This window comes from Colobus angolensis, unplaced genomic scaffold (genome assembly GCF_000951035.1).
Source record: "Colobus angolensis palliatus isolate OR3802 unplaced genomic scaffold, Cang.pa_1.0 Scaffold87, whole genome shotgun sequence".
Classification (NCBI taxonomy): Eukaryota; Metazoa; Chordata; class Mammalia; order Primates; family Cercopithecidae; genus Colobus; species Colobus angolensis.
The window spans coordinates 6235897-6253537 of NW_012122598.1; the positions used below are offsets into that span (position 1 = coordinate 6235897).

A 17641-nucleotide genomic window follows, 5' to 3' on the forward strand; every position below is an offset into this window, starting at 1 on the left:
AAAGGGCTGTTTCCCTTTTAAAACTGAATGCTTTTAACAGCACCCAAATCACATCTTGAATGCTTTGCTGCTTAGAAATTTCTTCTGCTAGATACCCTAAATCATCTCTCTCAAGTTCAAAGTTCCACGAATCTCTAGGGCAGGGGCAAAATGCCACCAGTCTCTTTGCTAAAACATACCAGGAGTCATCTCTGCTCCAGTCTCCAACAAGTTCCTCATTTCCATCTGAGACCACCTCAGCCTGCATTTCATTGTCCATTATCATTATCAGCATTTTGGTCAAAGTCATTCAACAAGTCTCCAGGGAGTTCCAAACTTTCCCACATTTTCCTGCCTTCTTCTGAGCCCTCCAAACTGTTCCAACCTCTGCCTGGTACCCAGTGCCAAAGTCACTTCCAAATTTTTGGGTATCTTTTCAGCACTGTCCCACTCTACCAGTACCAATTTACTGTATTAGTCCATTTTCATCCTGCTGATAACTACATACCCGAGACCAGGAAGAAAAAGAGGTTTAATGGACTTACAGTTCCATATGGTTGGGGAGGCTTCACAATTATGGCAGAAGGCAAGGAGGAGCAAGTCCCGTCTCACATTGATGATGGCAGGCAAAGAGAGAGCTTGTGTAGGGATACTCCCCCTTACAAAACCATCAGATCTAGTAAGATTTATTCACTATCATGAGAACAGCACAAAAAAAGACTTGCCCCCATAATTCAATCACCTCCCACAACATGTGGGAATTGTGGGAGTTATAATTCAAGATGAGATTTGGGTGGAGACACAGCCAAACCATATCAGATGGGTAAGAAAATTTTTATTCAAATACCCATTTTATAGTCTAAAAACACTGAGACTGAGATAAAATAACTAAGATAAGGTAATACTCTCCTGCTTCAAAGCCCTGTCATGTTTCCATGATACAAGAATACTTGGTGACAAATCTTGACAATGCTCCCTCATGATAGGCAATGCAGGCACTTATCATTTCTCTCCTATATTACTTCAATGTTCTCTTAATTGATGTCCCTATCTCCAATCCTTGCCTATTTCTAATCTTTCCCTCAAACTGCACCCAGAATCACAGTACTAAAGCAAATTTGACAATGTTACTCCCTACTTAAAATTACTTTCTAGAATGGCCATGTACAAGAAAACTTTCTGTGATGACAGCAATATTCTGTGTGGTGAAATATAAGGGCTACTTAGGCACATGTGGCTATTGAGCACTTGAATTATGTCTAGTATGACTAAGTTACTAAATCTTTAATTTTAATTGAAATTTAAATAGCTAATATGGCTAGTATCTACTGTATTAGACAGTAAAGCTCTAATCAATAGGGAGCCTTTTTTCTGATCCTGGTGAAAATCACTAAATAAATAAGTAGGAGCAAGAAAAAGTAAAATTTTAATGCATTTTGTAAACTAAAACACTATAAAAATATTAGCTGGTATTATTAAAAGTATAGGTTATACTGACCTGTTAGCATAGCTGTTTTTTTTTTTTTTTTTTTTTTTTGGCTTTTCTGTATTTTCTGATCTTTCAGTAGTGGGTTTGTACTGTTTTCATGTTTTTTAAATATAAAAACTTGATTTTGAAAAAAAGAAACCTAAGTATAAATAGTTCTTTATTAGGCAGAATCATATATGCAGAGTATGTGTGTTACATAGCAAGAGGAGAAACCACTGAAACGAATAGGAAACACTGGGAATAAATTTCCAAAGAATCTCCCAATTCCGCAATGAAGTAACAACCAAAAACTGGTTACATTTAAAAGTAGCAAGTACTTCCAGGAAAGTTTTATAAACGCATTAAAGACTTTTTTATTTTGGGACGGGGTGCTGGTCATTTCAGATCTTGGTGCCTTCTTTATATCCCACAAGCAGGAGTGATTGCTCAGAGTATGGGAGGATCTCCAAAAACCAGGAAGAAACTGAATCCCTGAACAGACCAATAATGAGTTCTTTACTTGAGGCAGTAATAAATAGCCTAAGAACCACGAAAAGCCCACGACCAGACAGATTCACAGCTGAATTCAATCAAATGTACAAAGAGCTGGTACCATTCCTACTGAAACTATTCCAAAGAATTGAGGAGGAGGGACTCCTCCCTAACTCATTCTATGAGACCAGCATCATCCTCATACCAAAACTTGGTAGAGACACAACACCAAAAAAACCTTCAGGCCAATATCCTTGATGAACACTGATGCAAAAATCCTCAACAAAATACTGGCAAACCAAATCCATCAGCATATCAAAAAGCTTATCCACCACAATCAAGTAGGCTTTATCTCCAGGACGCAAGGTTGGTTCAACACACTCAAATCAATAAATGTGATTCATCACACAAACAGAAGTAAAGACAAAAACCACATGATTATCTCAATAGATACAGAAAAGGCTTTCAATAAAATTCAACGTCTATTCATGCTAAAAACTCTCAAAAAACCAGATATTGAAGGAACATACCTCAAAATATGAAGAGCCATGTGTGACAAACCCACAGCCAACATCACAACATCATACTGAATGGGCAAAAGCTGGAAGCATTCCCCTGACAACCAGCACAAGACAAGTATGCCCTCTCTCACCACTCCTACTCAACACAGTATTGGAAGTTCTGGCCAGGGCAATCAGGCAAGAGAAAGAAATAAAGGGCATCCAAATAGGAAGAGAGGAAGTCAAACTATCCATGTTGGCAGATGGCATGATCCTTTATCTAGAAAACTCCATAGTTTCAGCCCAAAAGCTTTTTAATCTGATAAACAACTTCAGCAAAGTCTCAGGACACAAAATCAATGTGCAAAAATCACTAGCAGTGAGTCAAGCCCGGCTCTAAAAAATAAAAATAAAAAGATAAAAAAATAAAAACAAAAATCACTAGCATTCCTATATACCAACAATGGTCAAGCCAAGTGCCAATCAGGAACAAACTTCCATTTACAATTGCAACAGAGAAAATAAAATACCTAGGAATGCAGCTAACTATAAGGAGGTGAAAGATCTCTACAAGAACTACAAACCACTGCTCAAAGAAATCAGAGATGACACAAACAAATGGAAAAACATTTCATGCTCATGGATAGGAAGAATCAATATAGTCAGAATGGCCATACTACCCAAAGCAATTTATAGATTCGAAGCTACTCCTATTAAACCACCATTGACATTGTTCACAGAACTAGAGACAACTATTTTAAAATTCAAATGGAAACAAAAAAGAATCCAAATAGACAAGGCAATCCTAAGCAAAAAGAACGAAGCTGGAGGTACCTGATTTCAAACTATACTACAAGGCTACAGTAACCAAAACAGCATGGTACTGGTATAAAAACAGACACACAGACCAATGGAACAGAATAGAGACCCCAGAAATAAGGCCTCACACCTACAACTATATCATCTTCGACAAACCTGACAAAAACAAGCAATGGGGAAAGGAGTCCCTATTCAATAAATGGTGCTGGGATAACTGGCTAGCCACATGCCGAAGATTGAAACTGGACCCTTCCTTACACCATATTCAAAAATTAACTCAAGATGGATTAACGACTAAAATGTAAACTCAAGATGGATTAAAGACTTAAATGTAAAATCTAAAAGTATAAAAACCCTGGAAGACAACCTAAGTAATACCATTCAGGACAGAGACACGGGAAAAGATTTCATGACAAAAACAACAAAAGCAACTGCAACAAAAAAATTGACAAATGAGATCTAATTAAACTAAAGAGCTTCTGCACAGCAAAAGAAACTGTCAACAGAATAAACAGACAATCTATAGAATGGGAGAAAATTTTTGCAAATTATGCATCCAACAAAGCTCTAATATTCCACATCTATAAGGAACTTAAACAAATTTACAAGAAAAAAAAACCATAAAAAGTGGACAAAGTATATGAAAAAAACACTTTTCCAAAGAAGACATACATGCAGCCAAAAAAAAAAAATGCTCAACATCACTAATCATTAGAGAAATGCAAATCAAAACCACAATGAAACACTACCTAATACCAGTCAGAATGGCTAGTATTAAAAAGTCAAAAAATAACAGATGCTGGTGAGGTTGTGGAGAAAAAAGAACACTTATATGCACTGTTGGTGGGAGTGTAAATTAGTTCAACTACTGTGGAGAGCAGTGTGGCAATTCCTCAAAGAAAGAAAAACAGAATTACCATTTGACCCAGCAATCCTATTACTGGGTATGTACCCCAAGGAATATAAATCATTCTATTATAAAGACACATGCACACGTATGTTCTCCACAGTACTATTCACAATAGCAAAGACAAGGAATCAACCTAATTGCCCATCAATGACAGACCGGATAAAGAAAACGTGGTACAAATATACCATGGAATACTATGCAGCCATAAAAAAGAACAAGATCACGCCCTTTGCAGTGACATGGCTGGAGCTGGAGGCCATTATCCTTAGCAAACTAACACAGGAACAGAAAACTAAATACTACATGTAGTCACTTATAAGTAGGAGCTAAATGATGAGAACACATAGACACATAGAAGGGAACAACACACACTGGAGCCTATCAGAGGGTAGAAGAAGGGAGAGGATCAGAAAAAATAACTAATGGGTACTAGGCTTAATACCTGGCTGATAAAATAATTTGTACAACAAACCTCCATGACCTAAGTTTACCTACGTAACAAACCTACACATGTACCCCTGAACTTAAAATAAAAGTTACAAGGCCAGGCATGGTAGCTCAGGCCTGTAATCCCAGCACTTTGGAAGGCCGAGGTGGTCAGATCACCTGAGGTCAGGAGTTTGAGACCAGCCTGGCCAACACGGCGAAACCCTGTCTCTACTAAAAATACAAAAATTAGCCAGGTGTGGTGGTATGCATCTGTAATCCCAGCTACTTGGGAGGCTGATGCAGGAGAATCACTTGAACCTGGGAGGCAGAGATGATAGTGAGCCAAGATTGTGCCACTGCATTCCAGTCTGGGTGACAGAGCACAACACCATTGCAAAAAAATAAAAAATAAACAAATAAAATAAAAGTTACAGAGATGTTAAAATGCATTACTACTAGTAGACAAAACAAATTGGACTTCAAATAAATGAACATAATACAACCTATTCAAAAAGGTCAGTTCATCAATTGAAAAGCTTAAACATGAAATATTTTTCTCATTGTAAAATCAAGTACAGTATATCAAACTGTGTCTGTGTATCCATAATAGCAAATTAATTTTTCTTTGTCTTTTAGCATCTCAAACCCTCCCCCTCTCCAGAGGTAACCACTTTTACCAGACTGGAGTATACCTATCTAATTTTCTATGCATTTGCATATACATATACACACATACAAACACATACACACATTGTTATGGTCTGAACTGTGTACTCCCTGCCCCCACAAATTTATATGTTGAAGTCCTAACCTCCAATACTTCAGAATGTGACTATATTTGGAAACAGGGCCCTTAAAGAGGTAATTAAAGTTCAATGAGGTCATTAGGGTGGGCCTTAATCCAATATGACTAGTATACTTCTAAGAAGAGGATATCAGGACACAGACACACACAGGGGAAAAGACCATGTGAAGACAGAGGTATAAGATGGCCATCTACATGCTAAGGAGAGACCTCAGAAGAAATCAACTCTACGGACACCTTCATCTTGGACTTCACAGTTCTTCCAGAACTGTGAGAAAATACGTTTCTGTTGTATAAGCTACCCAATCTGTGGTGTTAAGGCAAACGGAGCAGGCAAGCACACATGTACATGCACAGTTGTTAAGTCAGTATAGTCAGAGTAGTTGAAGAAAGAGTTCATACTTAGGAAATATTCATGCAGTCTAAAATATGAATATATTACAGTGATATTACAGTATAAGCTACTCAAGATCAGTAAAAACAATTTGATAAGTAAACCAAAATTGAAGTTTCACCTTGTCTTTTTCTAATATGCTTTGAAAAGCATAAGTTTAAAAGCTGCTCTCCCGAAACATCAGCACCTAAGGAACTATACCCTTAGGATGCAGTTTCCCTACTCTAATATCCATTCCTCTCTAGATATTGTAAAGACAACTTAATCAGAGGACTAATGAACATCCCAAAATACAGTGTGCAGTTAAAATTTCTACAAAGAGCAAATTTTTATATCTTATTCCTCAAATAATGTTACCCTGTAAGTCACTTTATCTTAGCAAATGATGCTCACAAATAAAGTAACTCAAAAATTTCAGGGTAAGAAGTAGGTGTGCTTTGGTTATTGAACCAAAACTGACAACAATCAGTGATGCTACTCCACCACGGTACCATATGCCTAATGACAGAAATGCAATGGACAAACTTATGAGGTTGCCCTGAAGAAAGTTAGCTTTCAATTCCAAATGTATAGCAGTGGAGCAAATATTATTAATTATTATGTTAGACTTCTGTTTTGGTTTGATTAGAGTTTAATCATTCATTTTACATATATTTTCTGATTGCCTATTACATGTAACATACCGTGCCTAGCTCTGTGGAAGATAAAAACAAAAAGATTACTGGAGTATATTAGCCTTTTAGGCACATAAAATCTTATCTCCTCCACAAGATACATAACTACTTGTAGGAAAAAGTGTTGCAGGAGTTCAGAGGAGGGAGAAATCAAAGTCTTATTAGCTTATAAGGAATGGTTTCAGGGAACGGACACTGACCTTTGAACTAATATTTGAAAAATAGGCACAAGTTAGAGGGCATTTCAGACATAGGGTATGGCATAAAAAAAGGAACAGACACAAAAAAGTACACGGTCCAAGGAACAGGGAGTAATATAGGGTGATTGGAGGGACAATCTGTTTACAATATGGCCAGCAATCTAGTTAGGTGGAAATTTTTAAGGCTAAGATGTAAAGCCCACTGAAGTTTATGCAGGGAAGTGATGGGATAAAAGTTATGCCTTAGGAAGAATGATCTAGATGTGCTGTATAGGATGGATTGAAAGGGCAAATCCCTGAAAGCAGGGAGAAAACCCATGCATAAATAAGAGTCTAAAACTAGGGCAGAAGTTAAGGGACTGAAAAGGACAGAAGAAGCCATAGCTACTATGAAGAAATGTTCACCTACCTAACCAGATTACTGTGAAGAGCAAATGATGTTAAATAAAGACTTGAAAAGTATCTTTATTCACTAGTGGCAAATCCTACAAGGGAGTCAAGAGAGCACAGATGAAGACTTCAAGGAGATGGATTTTAGGAAAGGAAGGAGAAAACCAAAACAACAAAAATATCACCTTTTGCAGGTAACTATATATACCTATTAACATTACTAAAATCTTAAGTAATTAAAAGACCTAATTTTGGTCAAGACTGAGCACCAAGAAAAAAAATGCTCACAAGTAAAAAGAAACAGAATTTAAAATTATCCCAATAATGTAAAAATTATGTACATGAAAGAACAGAGATTCAAAGGAAAAAGGAAAAATTATTTAACGTGGGATTGTAGATATCTGTCTTAACGTTTTTATTAGATATGGTTTTGTATAATTAAAATGGGGAAAATGTAAAGCATAAGAATCATATACAGAAAGGGCAATTTTATCCCTTTTCATAGACCTTATTTTACAATATGGGAAAGAACATACTTTTCTTTGAAAAAGCAAAATATTTAAGATAACACTGACAATAACAATACAGCAATAAATGATATTAATTTTATAACAATTGCATAACAATAATTAAATGATAAATTATACATTTATCATTTAATCAAAATTTTGATATAAGTTTCCATTCTATTTCTACCCCACTGCCCAGTGACAAGTGCTCTTTATGTTGCCACTGGCTACTCAGGAACTCCATTAGAAACCCACCAGCCAGCAATATTGTATTAATCAGGGATTCTCGACTGGAAGAGAGGATATGTTTCTGATTCCCCTGAAATTGCATGCAAAATGAAGCATGTACATATGTGTATTTTTCTAGGGCGAAGGTCTATGGCTTTTATCAGATTCTCAAAGGGCCTCATTTTCTAAAACAAAGTTTAGAAACATTAAATTTTTTTCCTCTTCCTAATAATCTTAATACCTAGTTAAAACCAATGTGTCAATGACTTAGATAATGTTATTTATTCAACTATCTCTGAATAAGGAATCCCCTGAATTCCTCTTCTCAAGCCCCAGTGCCACTTTCAACTAAAACCTTTATATTTCCATTCCTTATCATATACAGCCCATGTAAGGTATATCTTTATTTACAACTTTTATAGCATTGCTGCTATTCTTCACCACCCCTTAGAATCTATTTCTACCATCCTAGATGATTTCAGAACCTAGTTTACTTTTTCCTCCACACTACTCCATCTTCCCAATACTACCAAATACTAAACTCATGATTAAATTCAATTTTTCTATTCCTACTCTTAGATATACAAATGTGACGAGAACAATACAAATTTGTCCCATTAAAAATTCATGTGAACTTAAACTTACCCTATGTTGCTCCTGAATACTACACTAGTAGTAAACTAGGATCACAAAGTAGAGGTACTATATACAAAGGGCTGGTCCTAAAGGATTACAGTAAAGAAACAAGAGAGCTGCAAGAAACCTTAGAGATCTGGTAGTCAAATATTACTAGTTTACAGAATCTGATGTTCAAAGGAACAAGTTATCTGTCCAAGATAATTAACAGTACAAATAGAGCTCAGGCAGTCAAGTGTCCTGGTCCAGTGTTGACTCCACAATACCAAGTTATGCCCTTTGCACACCAGTTATTTCATTATTTTTAACATTTAGAAATAAAAATCCTTTAATTCATCTGTATTTTCTTTACAGTAAGGCTTACTACTACCTCAAGACCCCTTAGTAGTATTCAATATCATTCCTTCCTAGCTTACTGGGTGAGAACAATGCAGGGGACAATTAAAAGCCTTATTGAAATCAAGATAGACACTCACTCACTCACATGAAGAATTGGTTTGGTATGTCTTGCTCTTTTCAAAACCAAGCTGGCTGCTTCCTAATAGCTAATATTTTTCTAATGACAGTAAATTATTGTTTAATAATTTTAAAAGTCTTTCTTGGTTTCCTAATAAATGGACTATGCTTTTAACATCTGTGTCCCCCTAAAATTCCTATATTGAAACTTAATCACCAATGTGATGGTATTAAAAGGTGGAGCCATTGGGAGGTGCTTAGGACTTGGAGAGCAGAGCTCTCATAAATAGGATTAGTCCCCTTACAAGAGGGGCCAAAGAGCTGCCTTGTCTCTTCTACCACGTGAGGACACAGCTAAAAGGCACCGCCTATGAACCTCAAGACCTCACCAGACACTAAATCTGTCAGCACCTTGAACTGTGAGAAATAAATTGCTTTTGCTTATAAGTCATGTAGTTGATGGTATTTTGTTATACCAGCCCAAATAGACTAAGATAGACTATTAGTCTAAGAAATTATTTCTCATTGCACATTGAATCCCTCTTCCTGCAAATGAAGTCCACATTTTTGTATCATAACCTAATGTTCCAGGTAAGTTTGGGCATCACTGAACTACAAATAACTCCTTCAGGTACTTTTTTTTTTTTTTGAGAGGGAGTCTCGCTCTGTCGTCCAGGCTGGAGTACAGTGGCATGATCTCAGCTCACTGCAACCTCCACCTCCCAGGTTCAAGCAATTCTCCCGTTTCAGTCTCCTGAGTAGCTAGGACTACAGGCGCACGTGACCATGCCCAGCTGCTTTTTGTATTTTTAGTATGGACGGGGTTTCACCACATTGGTCAGGCTGGTCTCGAGCTCTTGACCTCAGGTGATCCACCTGCCTTGGCCTCCCAAAGTGCTGGGATTACAGGTATGAGCCACTGAGCCAGGCCACTTTAAACGTCTTCAGTTTCTTTAAATGTCACTGAATCACCTCTCACCCTTCTCAGTTCCATGATCTATAATCCACTTAAAGACACCCTTATTTCTCCTGTAAGTTTTGTTTTGTTTTTTGTTTTTTTTTTGAGACGGAGTCTTGCTCTGTCGACCAGGCTGGAGTGCAGTGGCACGATCTCAGCTCACTGCAAGCTCCGCCTCCCAGGTTCACACCATTCTCCTGCCTCAGCCTCCCGAGTAGCTGGGACTACAGGCGCCCACCATCACGCCTGGCTAATTTTTTTTTTGTATTTTTACTAGAGACGAGGTTTTACTGTGTTAGCCAGGATGGATAAGTTCTGTTTTTTATTCTTTTAGTACATTTTGGGTCTGTTGAGTAATCACTGTAGTTTCTTCATAGGCATCTTATATTATGAAATTTAAATATGAACTAGAATCTCTAAAAAGTAGAATAGGAGGATTATTTTCCTAGTGTTGTTATTAGATTCCCACTTCAGTTAATATGAAAGCCAGGAGTAAAGTATTTTAACTTTTATCTACTCGGTTAACTCTTAGCAGCCAATGGCGGAAGAGTGGGAAGGTGGAACTTGCTACTGGGAGAAATTAAAGCTTCCATTCTTTGTCCATGAGGTCAGACCAACAAATGAAAACAAAACAGTACCTATCCAAAAGAACTACCATATTCCACAGCCCAGCTCTAGGGCATATACTTGGTGAGAAATACATTTTACAATGAATTCCAGTAATCATATACATGTGGGATTGTGTGTGTGTGTATATATATATGTGTGTGTATATATATGTGTGTGTGTATATATATATACACGTAAAAGTTCATGAAACAATATTTCACTTAAGATGTAAAAAGCACTGCTATTTTCTTTATATTCTACTGAATTTCATCTAAAATAGTGCTAATCCAACCCACTAACATTATCTCATAACACTGCTCTAAGGTTCCTTTCAGCTCTAAAATATTATGCTATATACTAATGATTGTCCTTAAAGTATGAATTCAATAATTATTTTGTAATCTTAATCACAAGTCACGAATTTGCAGGTACCTGAGGTTACCTCAGCTTCTACTTTGAAAATTTTGTAATCATTCCTTTCTCACCCTGTTAAATCCATATTTTAAAACAAGGATGGCAAGAGTTCTATGCCTGTAAGAAACAGAAAACAAAGGTAACATCTTTCCCTTGTTTTGCACACTGAGGAAATGGTAACTAAAGGAAATGGTAGGATGTAAAGGACAAAGTGGAAGAAGGAAGTTGTGGAGAAAGTGTTCATGGAAAGAGAGAAAGCTAAATTTGTATTGCCATTGCCTCCTCTGAGATTCCTAATAACTTCTCCTTTTCCCTCTTCCCCCTCATTCTTCCAGCTTAAGAAAGTCCTACAAATTTTATCTTAACTTCATCTGCCTTATTGGAGAACTACAGAACAAAAACCATTCCCACGAGATCATGTGTTAGAAACTTTCAACCATAAAATACTTTAAAAACCTTAATAAAATCATCTGGATTTGCTTCTTTAGCCTAATCTCCTGCTATTTCCTATCTTGAATGACTCACTACAGTCTAACTACATTCAGTTCTATAAAAGGTCCGTGTTCTCTCTGACTTGTGGGCCTTTGCACATGCGATTCCTTCTTTAACTGGCTAGCTTCTAATTTTTCAGCTCTTGCCTGAGGTATCGGTTACTCAAGGCAATCTTCCCTACCTTAAGATTAGACTTAATACCCCTCACATATACTCTCCCATACCTTGCACCTTTCCCATTATTACACAGCTCCACTATATTTTAATTGCCGATTAATTTACATATTTCCCACTAGATTTTAAGCTCTTTAAAGACAGGACTTATATTTTATTTTGTTTGCTCCTGTAGAAGTGTTCAATACTTACTGAATTATAAATTTCATTCCATCAGCCTTCCACATGCTTAGTGTCATTCCCTATTCTCCCTGTTCAGAATATTCTCCCCAGTTCTATCACCAGCATGAAATACTCTCTATAATCTGGCCCTTAACTTCATCTGCCTTATTGGAGAACTACAGAACAAAAACCATTACTTTTATGGTTATCACTATTTCCTCTGGATGTCTATAGCCTTTATTGTACACACTATTCATTTCCTAATTAACCCACCACTGTGTTTTTCAGTTATTTTTGTAATGCACAGATCGAATCTCCTTAACAAAACTGTACAATCCTTGAAGGCATAACTGTATGTCTCTCTTAGTACCCTATTATCTAGCACAGGGCTATGTACAAGGTAGACGTTAAATATCTGTAGACGAAGAATCAAAATTTAAGAGGTTGTTTCTCATACAACGCTGACAATATTTTAAAGTGATACTGATAAATAAGTGGTGGCAATTAAACCTCTTGTCAATACACAGAAAATAAAAAGCTATACTTTAGTACAGTTAAGTACAAATAATTTTTTTAAAAACCGTTCCTGAGTGAGAGGTAACAGTGGACTCAAATATTAAGAGGTACTACAACCATAGCTACATTCATAAGTTAAGGATAAGCAGCCTATGGCTTCCAAAATGACCTGTGCGCAGAGAACATAACTGTATTTTTCAGATCTAGGGCAATCATATTTATATAAGACTTTAGGGCGGTCTATGTTTTGGAAAGATAGTTATGGTTTTGGCCTATCAAGAAGCACGTCTGTCAGCAAGGGAGTTAACTGGCGCCACTTGTTTATCGATAGCTTACTGTCATTACAGTGCTCTCCGAATTGCTAATTCCAACTGAGTAAAATCTGAACCACAGATAAACTGTCCCAAATTCCATTACTAATGGGGGAAAATAACCCAGTCTTCCTCGTATTTAGAGAGGTAAGCAGGCTGGGAATGGTGTCTACCCCAAACCTTAATATGAGAGAAAAACTATGACTCCTACGAGAGACTCCAGCGCTCCAGGTGTCCTCTGCCCAGAACCTCCTGCCCCGTTTCCCTTTGCTGAACTAAAAGGTTTTCTTCTTCGCCCTTTCCCAAATTACTGACGTTAATTTCCTTCACTTACTGCTGCTCCGAGTTAGCCATGACTTTCTTCTTAGTGCTCTCGCTGCCCCGAGGTCACGAGGGCAACCTTTTCCCTACAGGTCCCCTTGCCCTTCACCCTATTCTTCCATGTCAGTGGCATCTCACCTTGTAGGCTCGAGCGGTTCCCAAGGCGCCGAGTTGATGTGGCCTCCACTGCGGACCTGAGCCGCTAACAGAGACTAAAGGCCGGATCAGAATCGCGGACTGCCGGCGCTTTTCGAAAGCAGCCGCCGCGGCCGCCCAGCGCCAAGAATGCATCGCGAGCAGCGCCATCTTGAGCGAGGAAAGAGGAACCGAGAGAAGAGGATTATGGGACACTGGCGGACTGAATTCGGCTACCTTAATTGTCTCTCCTCTCCTTGTTTTCCCAGGGCCCCAGACCGGAAATGGATTCTGTTTGAAGATTCGGATGCATTCGCGCAGCCTCTTCTATTTTTTTTGTTTCCTTAGGGTCGAGCTTTGATTGTTTTCCTTACACAACCGGGAATATTGGAGTAACACTGTCTTTTTCTCTTTTCCTGGAGTTGCCAGATGAAATACAGGATGCCTACCTAGTTAAGTTTCAGTTTCACATAAACAAGGAATCATTTCTTCGTACTTGTGTCCCAAATATTGTATCTGCTAAATCTGTCAACCCCATGTCGTCATTCTACTCTCTTACCTCCTCCAACTCAATGTCACGCTCCCCTCTCTCCATTTTCCCTATGCATATTCTTATCTCCACTTTCTTCTGAATTAAGAAAAGGTTAAATTACAGACGTTAATTTCCCCCGAGAGGAGGCTTGCGCTGTGAGATTTACTGCTTCTCCATCCTGTAAGATTTACTTTGCTGATTGATCTCTGTTGCACAAACCTTGGGGCAGTTCTCCTTTGGTCTGTTGCTCGTGGGACACTCACACACACACACACACACACACACACAGACTACAGACATCTTTACGAATTTTGTCACTCTTTCTGGCTCTTCGCTTTCGTTTTTGCAGCGTACCTAATTCTTGAAAAATCGCTTAGATTGACTGAAGGGTGGTAAAGTGAAATGTATGGAGAGAAATCCATGTTTAAAGACAGGCTTATATTCTTTTATCACCACTATTATCAAACAAAATGTCAAAATATGTTTACAGTTATCTAGGAAACTGCATTTCCAGTTGTAAATGTTACCTGAAACCCCGGAGACAATAATGTAGTTGCAATTTTATATTCATTGCTGCATTCTCCAACTTTTCACACAAAAGAAGCAAATAATTATGGACTTTTTATGAAGAGGTACTTTGGACTAGTAAGTCTGATAAGGAAAAACAGAAATTTGTAACTCATGCAGTTAGCTTTTTTGTTCTGGAATTCATTCGAGGGGATGCTTGAGCTAGTTATTTAAAGAAAAATAGAACTCGAGTTGAAGAGGTTGACTGGAATTACGTGTAAAGAAGACATGTTAAAAGCATGAAGGCATTAGAAAACATTTTCAGGTTCAGGAGTCTATGGAGTTTGGGAAAGTAGTAGGAGATTAACCTGAGTGAACAGAGACCTGAAGGTAAAGGGCTTTCTATTTCATTCTAAGAAGTTAATACTTTATCCTATAGCCAGTGAAGAGTGAAGTGAAGAGTTTTAATCAGGAGAGTAACATGATCAGATTTATACGTCCATTAAGCTATTCAGGCTTAAGTGAGATGGTTGGAATGGACGGAGTTCATATTGAAGTCATGAAGTTAATGCAATAGTTCATTCATAAAATAGAGGCCTCAACCTAGCAGTAGCAATGGCAGTAGATCGATTGCAGGGCAATTAAGAGATGGAATTGGCAGGACTTAGTGACGAATTGGATGTTTCTAGCTTCTTATTATATTGTTGACAGTAGATCAGTAATGGCCTCTTATTAATGACTATATTGTCATCAACAAATATTTATTCAGCATGTATTCCGTGTTAAGATAGCTACAGTATACATTAGAGAAACTCTAGACTCTACTAATGATTTCTCTTAGGGCTGAATATCGCCACTGAATCTCACCACCCAGTTGTGAACTCTTTGAATGGAGCCAAATTATTTTTTTCCAAAAGTAGTGCTCATTGTAAGCCAACTCTTTTGATCAAAAAGTGTGAATAACATTGAAATACCCAAGTAGTTACTCTATGATGAGCTAAAGTGAGGCAAATATTTGTTTGCCAAATAAGCCAAAGAAAATTTCCAGGACACCCAGAAATAGAACGTGAAGCATAATAAGAGTTGCACACTGCTGGGGAAGAGCAGCAACAAAAAGGCCAACTCAGCCTGTAATAACTTGACACATAACTGTCTGACATAAATTAAAGAGACAGAGGTATACACAATAAAAGCTGCTATAAATATCTGCTACAACCACAGATCACATGATAGCACTTTATGTATGCAATAATTATACTTAAATGTGTATAGTATTTTGTAACTTACAATCTGCTTTGTCATACCTTATTTCATTTAGTCCTCACATCAACCATGGAAGATAGGTATTATTTACTAATAGTACCATATTTATGAGGAAACTGAGGCTAAGAAAAGTTGTGAGTAGGTCAGAGGCCACAGAGCTAATGGGATGGAGACCAAATCTAGGTTTTATGACTCCAAACATAGTGCTCTTTTCACTTAATAACACCTGAAATGTGGAAGAAACACTTGAGCAATTTAAAAAGGCCACAGTGGTCTTCTGTTTCTAAAAAATGCGAGAACTTATTCTCACCTCAGGACCTTTCCACTTGCTTTCCCCTCTACCAGGAGTATCTTTCCTGTAGATTTTTAAATGACTTTTTCTTATCATTCAGGTCTCAAAACAAATGTCACCTGCTTAGAGAAGCTTTCCAAGGGAACCTTATCTAAAGAGGCCACTCCCTGTCCCCACCACTCTATCACCACTGCCTTGTGTTATTTACCCTAAAATCTTGCTATTCCAATGTGATCCACGGACCACTAGCATTGGCATTACTTGAGAGGTTGTTAGAACTGCCGAATCTTTTTTAGCTATTTTGAACTATACAATAAATTATTGTTAACTATAGTCACCTGCCCTACTGTACTATAGAACACTAAATCTTACTCCTTCTAACTACATTTTTGTGCCCATTAACCAACCTCTTCATTGTCCCTCCCTTCTGCCCTTCTTACCTTCTGATAAGCACTATTCTACCCTCTACCTTCATGAGATCTACTTTTTTAGCTCCCACATATGAGTGAGAACATGTGTATTTGTCTTTTTGTACCTGGCTTATTTCACTTAGCATGATGACCTTCAGTTCCATCAATGTTGCTGCAAATGACAGGATTTCCTTGTTTTATGGCTGAACAATATTTTATTGTGTATGTATACCACATTTGGAAGAAAGAACATTCCCAACATAAAGGAAAACTAAATATTTCTTTATTTGATTATTACCTTGTTGTATATGTTGTTTATGCTATCATATGCATGTATCAAAATATCACATGTACTTCAACAATATGTACAACTATTACATAGCAATAAAAAATGAAATGCAGAATCTCAGGCCCGATGCCAGACTTAAAGATTCAAAATCCGAATTTTAATTAGAATGCCTCAGGTTGTTCATATGCACATTCAAGTTTTAGAGGCACCTTTAGAGCACCTATCACTTTCTGAAACTAACTTCTTTATTTTCCATGTACTTTCAACATTTGGAAATATTGAATCATAACTGAAAATTACAAAGAAAAATGTAATCACCATGTACCTACCACCCAGCTTAGTCATAGCTTAACGTTTTACGATATTTGCCTTAGATTGATTGATTGATTGATTGATTTTTGAGACGGAGTCTTGCTCTGTTGCTCAGGCTGGAGTGCAGTGGAACGATCTCGGCTCACTGCAACCTCCGCCTCCTGGGTTCAAGCGATTCTCCTGCCTCAGCCTCCCGAGTAGCTGGGACTACAGGTGCATGCCACCATGCCTGGCTAATTTTTTGTATTTTTAGTAGAGATGGGGTTTCACTGTGTTAGCCAAGGTTGTCTCGATCTCCTCACCTCGTGATCCGCCCTCCTCAGCCTCCCAAAGTGCTGGGATTACAGGTGTGAGCCGCTGTGCTTGGCCTGCCTTAGATCTTAAAAATAATGACTTAGTTGAAGATCCCTCCCTGCATTGCCCTTTTCTAATCCTAGTCTCTTTATCCTTGTGGATTTATTTCTCTTTTGTTCTTTTATGTTATTTTGGTGGAGTCTGTAAGGAAGAGGTGATAAATAGGTTTCATTAATCCACCATGATTATCTGGTATTTTATAAGGCTGATATAAACTTAATACATGGACAAGGATCGTACAAGAAAATTATAGGTCAATCTTGGTTATGAACATAAGTGAAAAACTCTTTAAAAATAGTAGGCTCAACATGCTTAATGACATTATAGTTCTTACTTCTGGTTATAATTTGTCTTGCCAGAATGCATCCTTTAGTGATTCTTTCACTGAAGTTCTGTACATAGTAACTGAGTCTTGAAGTTCCTGAAAATATCTTTATTTCGTCCTCATTTTGCATAATAGTTCAGCTGAGTATCAAGTTTTAGGTTGATAGATTACTGAATTAAATTTCTGTGGAAATAAATTTTCCTGTCATTACTTTATTATTATTATTATTATTTGGTAGTGAGAATCCTTGTGCGCTTTGTGATTTTTTGTTATAATCTCTTCTTTAAGAGATTTTTTTGTTGTTGTTATAATCTCTTTCCTAAGAATTCTGCACATACATTGGGTTGTGGAAATGTCACTACAGGACAGTTTTGTG

At 37.4% G+C, this 17641-nt stretch overlaps 1 protein-coding gene across 5 annotated transcripts in view; it reads right to left on the reverse strand.

The window, feature by feature from the left end:
• ABCB7 (ATP-binding cassette, sub-family B (MDR/TAP), member 7) overlaps nt 1-13604 on the reverse strand; it is a 106652-nt gene extending 93048 nt beyond the window's left edge. For 4 of the 5 annotated variants that reach the window (XM_011930678.1, XM_011930680.1, XM_011930677.1 and 1 more), the window contains exon 1: nt 12985-13407. In XM_011930678.1, coding sequence (XP_011786068.1) covers nt 12985-13152 — 168 coding nt within the window. In that variant the 5' untranslated portion in view covers nt 13153-13407. Of the gene's footprint in view, nt 1-12984; nt 13408-13540 lie in introns of those variants that run through there. The other variant, XM_011930676.1, reaches the window with a different exon arrangement.
• Nucleotides 13605-17641: the final 4037 nt, after the last annotated feature.